This window comes from Pieris rapae, chromosome 9, assembly GCF_905147795.1.
Source record: "Pieris rapae chromosome 9, ilPieRapa1.1, whole genome shotgun sequence".
Taxonomy (NCBI): Eukaryota; Metazoa; Arthropoda; class Insecta; order Lepidoptera; family Pieridae; genus Pieris; species Pieris rapae.
In genome coordinates, this window is record NC_059517.1 from 9347121 (window position 1) to 9357806 (window position 10686).

Below are 10686 nucleotides of genomic sequence, written 5' to 3' on the forward strand. Positions count from 1 at the left end.
CATGAGTAGATACATCATAGACGGAATATAAAAAGAAATTTTCAGATATGATGAAATATTATAAAATCTACATGCAAATTTAAGTATGGAATAGTCTTTATGATAAAATATTCGGGGATGTACTTATATAGGGCTATTTAACAAATTTGAATGTGAATGATATCGTATCCTGTCCCTAGAATTCCATCGGGTATAAGTATCCAGATAATCTCATGTTTTATAGTGTAATTATTAGTAATTTATTGAATTATTTCTCCGGTCAGATTTTATGACATTACATACCTGGACAGTACAAATGCTTTATGCATATTCTGAAAAATTCTAAGGGGGTTCTGAAATATCAACAACAACAGCATAGTTGAATACGGTAGGTACATTTGTAGGCCGTATTATCCAATGCATATGTTGCAACTTTTACAAAAATATCAATCTGGCATTTATTTTTCACCATGTGATGATGTCATTGGAGAAGCGTAGAAAATTAATTGATAGATCAAGGGTCCTTCAAGATACAGTGTACGAATTTATAAAAGGCCGACAAGGCATTTGCAAGTTTTCTGTCTTCGTCACTTAAGATGAGCCTTCTAGTCGTTAACCCCATATTCATAAAACATTGTTTCCGTTTAATTTATGAATGAAATATAAATTTAAATTTCGCTTACCATTAGATACCCATCCCAGTATTCCATTTCTCCGTCTTTTCAGAAGATCACGTTTTGGCCATTAACCTTTCTCATAAACGAGCAAGTGGATTATTGTAACCCTAACAATTAAAATCAATTTTCATAGTTTTCTTTTTAATTGATAAATCAATGTTTTTCTTCTTTTTCTGTTTATATTTTTCATTTGTCAATAAGTTTTGTAACTATTGTGTGCGATGGATTTTGTCTTTAGACTTCGAATTCATAAATTATATACACGGTACACAAGTAGGTAGGAACTGATATGTTTTTTTTCCAACACTTAATTGATATTCTACCCCTATCAATCAGTCATTATAGTAGTTATCAAAATGAACTGAGATTAAACGTCATATAGAAATTCATAAAATATCTCTTCATCGCGGTAAGGTACTTCCTAAGAGAACAAATATAATCTTAAACTTAAAAAAAATAATAATACATTTAATACTTTATCTCGTGTTATATACAACGGATAACATTGAGTATGTACTTTATGTATAAAATAATTAACGAATTAGCAAAATATGAAATAGTAACAAAACTATAATATGTAAGTACAGACTTCTAAACGATGAAATATTCAAAAGCAATATTTTAAAAATTAATAAAGTCTGAGTTTTTTCTGAAATACTTTTGAAAAAAATTAAATACGAACTATTGAATAAATTTTTATTGTTTCCAAAAATGTTGAGTATTTTGGTTATATTTGAGATTCTGATCAGATTATTTTGGAGGCTGTGGGGTGTCTGCAACTTCATCTTCAACCTGCAAAAAACTGCAAATAAATTATCAGTTCCTACTTATATAGTTAATACAATCCAAACAAATACTATATATGCAACGACAATGTATGTAACTGTTTCGTAAAATTAAAATTAATTTATACCATCAACTACATAGGTACTACACAATAACTACAAAAAGACCCAGTTTATTTTCTAATGCTCTAAATGTGTGATGATTTAGCATCAGATTTTCTAGAAATATTATAATACATATAAATCACGACATGCTATAAAAATATTGCCTGTAAATGGCTAAACTAATTTTTAGCAGCACGAAGCAGTGAAGATGCTCGTCTTTTCTTAGGAGCTGCCGCTTCTAATCTTTTTCTTTCAGCTTCCATTTCATCAGCGGTATTATAAACGTCTTTAGGAGCAACCTGAATTAGAAATGCTTATTTTTACAGAGTAGATAATTACTTCTGTAATTAAAAAAAATCTGTAATAAAAAGTGAAAAACCGCACTTGCCCGCATTCTAGGCTTCTCAGTTATATGTAAGTAAGGATCTAATTTAAGTACCTAGTTTTAGAAAATGGAAGCCTATACTTGCAAATGATTTAAAAATTATATAAATGTGGAGTGACTGGCCCTTAATCTTAAAAAAAGCATAATTTAAAAATAAGACTGCGGTAAAACAAATGAATATAGCCGAGAAAAGAAAATTTAGGCGTAGTATCTGATTTGTGTTTTTTAAAATTGATTTTTATTATTTTTTTTATTCTTTTGACAATTGAATTATTGTTACCAGCAGAATTATTGGGTTAACTTTTTAACTCATCGAGGGTTTCCGAACCATAATATTTATAGTTCGTCCGAACAAGCTGTAGCATTGCCATCCCGGCTTGGATCAACGAACTATTGGTAGAAATTTAAATTTAACCAATCTACGGTTTGTAGAATATACAGAAGGTTTATGGAGACAGGTTCTTACAAAAGAAGATGTGCGTGGAGTAATAAGAAGAAGGTAACAGGATCTCACCCCTTTTAAACCAGCAAATGGTCCAAAGTTGTCTGTAGCTCACAGACAAGCTCGCTTAAGATTTGCGTGTGATCACCTTAATTGGACAGATGAGCAATGGGCCTTCTTATTATTCGACGAGTGTAGGACATGTTTATATGGTGCAGATGGTTGCAGAAGAGCATCGTCGGCGTGGGGAGCGATATGCTTAAAGTAGAATTGAGGAACGTGTTCCTTTTGGAAGCGGTTCGTGCATGGTCTGGGGTGGCATATCGATGAACGGGCGAACAGAACTTGCGTTCATAGACATGGTCCGTCAAAACGGTAGTAGAGGGGGTTTGACTGCACATCGCTACATATAAGAGATCTCAGAAGATCACTTGGTGCCTTACATGCGATATATAGGCGAAAATATGCCGCAAATAATAGGCCGCACGCTGCTGCACAAGTTCGACAATATTGCGAAGAGATTGGGATATGGACAATGAATTGGCCAGCATGCAGCCTGGATCTTAATCTTATTGAGCATCTTTGGGACAATTTAAAAAGAGCGGTATATGTGAGAAATCCTGTGCCTACGATAGTGGTTACAACTAAGAACAGCACTTTCAGAAGAATGGGACAATATTCCGCAGATGTTTTAAAAAATCTTATCAAATCTAAGCGAAACCGATTAGAATAGATATTAAGGGCACGTGGAGGTAATACACCTTATTAAAACATAAAAAAAACCCTTACATAAAGCTTGTGTCTATTGTTTAAACCAATTTTTTAATTAAACCAATTTTAAAGTTACCGAACCAATCTAGACGTTTCAGTTTAAATCTCTATAAAAAGTTTGCATACTTGATTAAAATTATACTTTGATGCATTTTATGAATCCGTCAGTGTATATATAGTAATAATGCAAAAGACAAAACGTTATATATATAGTAGATTGCCGTAGCCCGTATGACAGTTTGAGGGCAGCCAGATTTGGTGTCAAGTCATTTTTTTATGAAAACGTTAATAATATGCTAATGGTTTAGATACTCTAGAAAGGGGTGTTTCTGTGAATTAATCACCATATCTGAACAAGGAAGTATTCAGACCGACAACAACAGTATTCTGACAACACCAGTCAGTGACCAACTATCTAATTGGTTCGATATTTTATTGTGTGTGTATTGTTTAGTAATTACTAAATTATTTACAGTCGATTGCGGTTAACACTTGATGGTAATCTTCTGGCATCTTCATCTTTGATTTTACCGTCGCCAGATCTGGCTGTTTTAAATTCGACATGGCTCAAAAAACTATCTGAGTTTAAGTTAGTTGTTAGATTTTGAGTGAGGCCTCAAGGAAATAGGTCAATTTTAGCGCGTACATGGAAAAACTAACTATTTTAAATTTACTTTTTTATAGTTCAGCGCACTTTTGTAATTACGAGTTGGCAACATTACACATAACACAATAGATTTTCGGCTTTAGCCTTCAACATTCAAGTTTGTGTCTAATATCTAGTCTGTGTACGGCTTCTCGTTTAGAGTAGCTCATATAAGTTGTAATTATTTTGTAACTAGTTATATTTCTGATACTTGATAATAAACCAATAAAATATGAGAGGCAGAGGTGGACAACGAGGTAGAGGATCCGCTCTAGGTGGACTGGGTAATAGGGAATGGGACGCGAAAAAATCTGCAACACAAAATGGCCCACTGATGACGGATCACTTGAGAGTATGTACCGTTAATAAATTATATATTACATTTCTGCAGGACCTTATGATGCCTTAATCGCACAAAATCATAAAAATACCATACTATTTTCTATTAGAAGTATCCTATCAGCTTTCCAATTACAGCAACACAGCATCAATCTTTAAAGTCTACTGCACCATTCTACGGAATCATGTACTAGCCCAAGGTTTTCATCTTATTTAGTAAATTTTTTTTCTTAAAATAAGTCGATAATGTATGGTGCAGTTCTGGAATACCTTAAAAAAATCAATTACTTGTGAAAGAATGAGTGTTTCCCAATATAGTTTTACATTTAGACAGATCCAAGTAGATTCACACTAATGCAAATAACTAATTTCTTTGTTGAAGTGGTAATGTTTAATTTATTACACAGGACATTGATATAGAGTTGGAGATACTGAACAGACGTAGACAGATGCTACAGCAAGAACATGAACTGCTTGATCAAGAAAGGGAATATAATTTGAAGGTATGCATATTAATATATTCTTTAACCTTACTTTGAAGATATGTTATCTGAAAAAATGAAAGTTACAGTAAAATAATAATACAGTAGAATCTCAATAACTCTTATGATTGCTCTAAAATTCTAGTTAATGAGTTTGTGACTTAACGACGGAACTATACATACAGAGGCGCAATTTCTTAAGTTTTTGAGATTCTACTGTATCTATAATAGTTATTCCCTTACTAGGATGCAATCCGCATAGATGTTTTTATTAAATTTTTAAGTTATTGAGCCTCTAACCCATTTTTAGGTCTCTGTTTAATCCTTTTTTTTATTATTTCATTTTAAAACATCAATTATGAATGTATTATACTATATAGTTGATGATGGTTTTAATGGAATATCTAAAATATTTTTAAGACTAAGTTTTAACAATGCTAACAAACTTGGTTAAATCTTACTAATCTGACCAATATATCAATTGATTTTCAGAGACATTATGATTATGAGCAACCTATGACTTCTTACAACCAGCCTAACTATAACAGGCAAGGCAATAAACGCCAGGCTGTTGAAAGAGGTCCTTCAAAGCGGTTCAACCCATCTGCAAGAGTTGAACCCTGGGAGCACAATGCCCAATCAAATAACCCTAGCTTTATGGCTCATATACCTCCATTACTTAGCTCTGTGACAAGAAACCTTCTGACTAGACCTGCTAGACCACCATCACGTAAAGAGTTTAGGCCAACTAAGCTCACAGCCCCAGTACAAAGCAATTTCAATCCAACAAAAGTAACAAAACAGAAATCGCGTACTGGTTATCTAAAAAAGACTATTATATCCCACCCTAAAGACAACCAATCAAAAATGAATATAACACCAAAACCTAGCTATGTCCCTCCAAAATCTAGCTATGTCCCTCCAACATCTAGCTATGCGCCTCCAAAATCTAGCTATGTGCCTCCAAAATCTAGTGAGGCTTCATCTTCCGCTCCAATAGTAGGTGACCCAAATATTTTGCGCCATAACGTACCACCTTCGCCGCAGTTGAACGGCCGATTGGAATTAGCTTTAGGAACTATTCTAAAGGATATTAAAAAAGTAGATTCTTCTAATTTAACCCAAACCACGGCTTTATATCAAAGCCAACGAACTATTAAGCAGATAATTAGAGAAAGGATTCACTCTGTCATGCTAGATAAGAAGGTTGGGCATATGCAAGATATTGTTGCTTGCTACCGAAAAAAATATCCAGTAGAGACAGACGCCGAGTTACTTAAACTTGGCCAAGATTGTCAGGTTTACTTTATCCACACCTTGGGTATTACACCTACTATTAACTCAGGTAGTTATTACACTTTACAATCTCTGTAATGATTTAAGCTAAATACTTATCATTCAGAAAGCTTGTTCAAAGCTTTATTTGAATGTCTAGATGAACTAACAACTTAGTACATCTTAATCTTATACCAGAAATAATAATTTCATGGTGCTTAAGCTTTGAAATTAATCTACTCCTATACTTTTTTTTTGTAAACTTAATCAGAACTTGTAAAAAAATATAATATGATTGAAAATATTTTTTTTGGGTTTTAACCTAATTTTTAAATGCTGTTTTTTAGATAATGTTAAGGACTTTTTCAAGGCCTATCTGACAAAAGTACTTCATAATAAAGTAGAAAAGCTATTAAGTAATGTGAGTATATAGCTCTTTTTGATATGGCTGTAACTCTTACGAGCTTGTATTGTTTTGCTTTTATTACATTTAAGAAACTTTGTTTCACTAATATACAAATATAATAATTTAGCTTAAGGATATCAGCCCGATTCAAGATGGTGATGATACAATACTTAAAGTAATGGATGATGTAATTGACCTACAAGAGAGTGATATAGTAGAAGATTCACCACGAAAACCTGTGATTAAGAATGACGAGTTGTCAAAAGATGAAGGATCTGAAGAGGAGAAAGTCAGAAAGAAGATTGAGAAGGCAAAGATTTATACAAAGTTGATGGAGAACTTGATTGATGCTAGACTGCCTGCTATACTTTCTAGACATAAAGAAGTAAGTAATAGTAATTAATTCATGACCTTATTGTTTACTTGTAAAAACATTACTATACTGGCTGCCACATCATAGACTGCATTTTGTGTATTTTTGTGATCTTCAACTGTTATTATAATTATATTATATTGTATAAATCATTATGGTGGTAATACAAAAACTTGTTTGTTAGTATTTTTGAGCATTGTTCTTTCTTTCCAGAGATTCGTCACAATGATTGAAGCCGACAAAGAATATAAACTTGCCAAGGCTGAAATTATAGGGGCCACAGTGAAGGAAGCTGTTTCTCTGGTTGCCAAGAGAATTCATAGTACCAAGATTGTGGATGCCACAATTAATAATACGACAATCACTAAAGAGACTGAACATACCGAAGAAAATGAAACAGTTTCGGTATTGGAACCTACTGTCTCGCAAAATGTGTCACCTCCGCCACTGGTGTGTGTCAGCACACCAACTTCCAAAATAACTGAACATCCCTATTATGTGAAGGTAATGTGTATTAATAAATTTTTACCACTGTGTTCAAGGATTAGTATTATAAATTACTTAGGTTTTTTTTAATATTACTATAGTGTAGAAAAGAAAATATTCATAAAATGAAGCTAGTCTGTTGTTGAATTGTCAATTGTCTTTGATTTACACATGTACTTATTATATTACAATTTACTCATTCAACAACTTCTTAAATAGATATAAATGTGAATTTTAAATTACACACAATGTGCAATAATGAAAAAAATTGTATAATGAATTTATACTGTTTTTAGTTAATTGGCCGTCCTGAATTACCGTCTCGCGCATCAGTCTATGCATATTTAGAACAATTCAAACCTGCAAGTATCAAAAAGCATAAAACTATTGGTAATTTGCTAGTCATTGGATTTAATGACAAGGAATCTTATGAAAAAATTATGGAGGCAGGCGAAAAGATTATCGGTATGTTCTATAGTTATTATAGTGGGAGAATTAACTAAGCTTGCTCTTTTTTTTAAATCAATGTGGGAATCTCCTACATACACTACTTACATAATTAGGCAATGGCTATGTGATTTCCTCATTAATAGACATTTAAATTATTTTTATTGCACGCAGGTGAAAATACAATCACTATAAGGTCAAGTGACAAAGTAAACCTTACACCTCAAAAGGTTGAAAGTGTGAATGCAACTCCACAGAAGAGTGATGATGCACTTAATGACACAACTTCAAAAGAAAGTACTTCACTAAACAATGCAGACGAAAATTCACATCAAGATACAACTGACAATGAAGAAGGAAACAAAAATAAAGATTCGAACGCAACAGATCTTAACGACAGCTTGAATATTGGTCAAGATCTTGAAGATCAAATAACCAACTTACTCACGGTCGTTAAGAACGAAGATGTAAATAACGATAACGGTGAAATTGATAAACATGCAAATATTGATAAGAATGAAAATAACGCTAAAACTAAACCTAGTGAAAGTGACGGTAATCTTGGCGAAGAAGCTTCTAAAACGAATTCCGAAGTTACTCAAACAACAGAAACAATATCCCAGAACAATGAAAACTTAAATAGTAACGATACAAAAGATGACCACGCAAATGGAATCGATCCAGAAAATCAAACAAATGACGCACAGGTGGAAGTTAAGGATGTTAAAAGTAATCTTAAAGATTGCGGACGTGCAACACCTACAAGGTCCTCATCTAGATTAGCATCGACTCCTAGTACAATTAGAACTAGACGCGCCAGTAGATTAGTGCAAAATCAATAATACATAATATTATTAGTTTGATGAATTAAAATTAATTTCAAAAACACAGCTTCTCATAATTATGTGACTAATTATGTTTTAAATAAATTTAATTGTCGTAATTTCTTGTTTAATATTTTTACCGGAAATTTCCATTTTTGGAAAGAAGGTGTTTGAAAATGTAGCACAATGTTGTTGAATTGAAAAAAAATATACACGCAAATGTTATTGCATAAATAAATTTTTAGTTTCAATTTAATGTAAAATCAATAATTGTAATGGAAAATAAATTTTATTAAATTTACTTGCATCATTATTGTACGGTTCCTGGGTCATCGGGGTGTAATGAATAAATTTTTCATCCCACTAAATGTTAAGTCCACCCCTAAATTTTTTTATTTATTTTTTAGACAAAATTTTTCGTTTTTATTTTTTCTAGATACACCATACAAAAATACTCTACGATCAACGATCCTATTTACATCCCGATTTTTTAAAAATCTATCCACAGATCCCTAATAAGCTTACAAGATGGCAATCAAATATTATAATTGTAGTAGAATTTAAAATATGTTTCCTAGAAATAACATTCATGGCAAAACAACGTTTGCCGGGTCAGCTAGTTTACCTATATGAATAAAAGATATTATTTTGATTGATTGATTGAGTGCCTACGTCTAGCTTTACTTTCAGGGCGTAACTACGATTTAGGAAATCGTCACGCTTAAAAAACTGCAAATTGTACAAACTTAGGTCTTCTGGGATTGGAATTATTCGTGGAGGAAGGAACGTGCTGCATTTTCACCGACCTAAAGGGAGAATCGTAGCCTAGTGGCTTAAATCATGATATCGTATACATACTTAGCGGAATACTTGTTTCTACGATTTAGGGTCGTCGCAGTGCTTATGTTGTAGGTGTCACTACAGATAAATCTATGCCGTTGTTTTTGAACTCATGCCAAAGATGAGTTAATTTTATTTAAATCGTATTAAAACGATACATACCATGAGCTGGTTGATGTAATACTCATAAGTAATAGTGTCAGTGACAGGATCTAGAGCCGTTTGCATCATTTCTTCAAACTCTTCCTGTAATCAAAATTTAGTAGCGAATGTGGTTAATTTAGTGGTGCTGCAACCCTATTCGGGGTATATTGCCTTAGATCGCATCTGTTTCTTTTATAGACAACTAGGTGATATATTTATATTATATCAATTATTTTTGAGTCGGCACCGGTCGTTCGGTAAACATTTTATAGTGATGTCTTGAATTACGTACTTGTGTAAATGGTTCTCCTTCTTCAAGCATGAGTTGCGTAAACCTCTCTTTTGAAAGATACCCTCGTCCTTCGATATCAAAATATCGGAACGCAGCTAGCAACATTTCTGCTGTTGCAGGGTAAAACCTAAAAGGAATTGATCAAACATGTTCACGCCATAATCGCTGACAATGAAATAAATTGAAAAACTTTTTTTATAAATCATTGCCTGATGCACAAATGATGTATAACTTTATGTCTTTTTAACGTTTAAATATTAAAAGTGGTTAGTGAACCTGTGTTCTATCATCACTTTACACATAAATGGTAGAAAATTTGCAAGTGGTACGTTTCCGGTAGCTTCCTTGTTTTCTGTAGCAAGTATAACTTCTTGTATTTCCGCTTCTGTGGGACAACATCCTGAAAATTTACACCATTTGTTAAAAAATAATATTTTTTATATTATTTATTATGGGGGTATGGGTAGGTACAAACCTAAAGATCGTAATATGGTTCCTATTTCTCTCACATCAACTACTTGCTTTCCGGAATGATCGAATACTTCGAATGCCTCTATTATTCTCTTCTCTAGATCATTATTAGGTTGAACTAAAAATAAAGACGTATATCGTACAAACAATAAAAACATTTTCGTTCTTTATTATTACTTGAATATACAAATAAAAAGTTTAGGTTTATATTATTAATGTTTTAGTATTTTTACTTTACCAATTACAATTATAAATGAATTTTACAAGAACTTTATTATTATGTAAGAATTGCATACAAATTATAGCGCTTACTTTTAGGCTCTTCTTTTCGCGCCATTTAAACGAGAATTTAATACGAGATTCTAAACTATAATATAAAAAACCTGCACCACCCACCCAAACACAGCAGCGCTAACAAAAGTTACCACATTTGTTACAAATAAAATGTTACTTAGCAACGTCTAAATAGTTAATTTTTATTTTATTTTATTGGTGTACGTTGTCCAGAGAATATAGT

General features: G+C 32.5%; 2 protein-coding genes across 3 annotated transcripts; one reads left to right on the forward strand and one right to left on the reverse strand.

Moving 5' to 3' along the window:
* Positions 1 to 1338: 1338 nt before the first annotated feature.
* Positions 1339 to 10634, reverse strand: LOC111004022 (dynein regulatory complex protein 8). Of its 2 annotated transcripts, none has more exons than XM_022274824.2 (6): positions 10482 to 10634; positions 10174 to 10287; positions 9975 to 10098; positions 9699 to 9825; positions 9425 to 9508; positions 1339 to 1448 (listed from the first exon to the last, which is right to left on the reverse strand). In XM_022274824.2, exons 1-6 carry the CDS (start codon positions 10504 to 10506, stop codon positions 1407 to 1409), a joined length of 516 nt encoding a protein of 171 aa, XP_022130516.2. In that variant the 5' UTR covers positions 10507 to 10634; the 3' UTR covers positions 1339 to 1406. The 2 variants fall into 2 exon arrangements, with proteins under 2 accessions (XP_022130516.2, XP_045485454.1); XM_045629498.1 differs by lacking the exon at positions 1339 to 1448 and adding an exon at positions 1716 to 1845.
* LOC111004021 lies at positions 3892 to 8723 on the forward strand. The gene is made up of 8 exons (XM_022274822.2): positions 3892 to 4142; positions 4537 to 4632; positions 5104 to 5956; positions 6234 to 6307; positions 6420 to 6677; positions 6879 to 7169; positions 7448 to 7616; positions 7773 to 8723. The coding sequence occupies exons 1-8, from the start codon at positions 4023 to 4025 to the stop codon at positions 8438 to 8440; spliced, it is 2529 nt and encodes an 842-aa protein (XP_022130514.2). The 5' UTR covers positions 3892 to 4022; the 3' UTR covers positions 8441 to 8723.
* Positions 10635 to 10686: the final 52 nt, after the last annotated feature.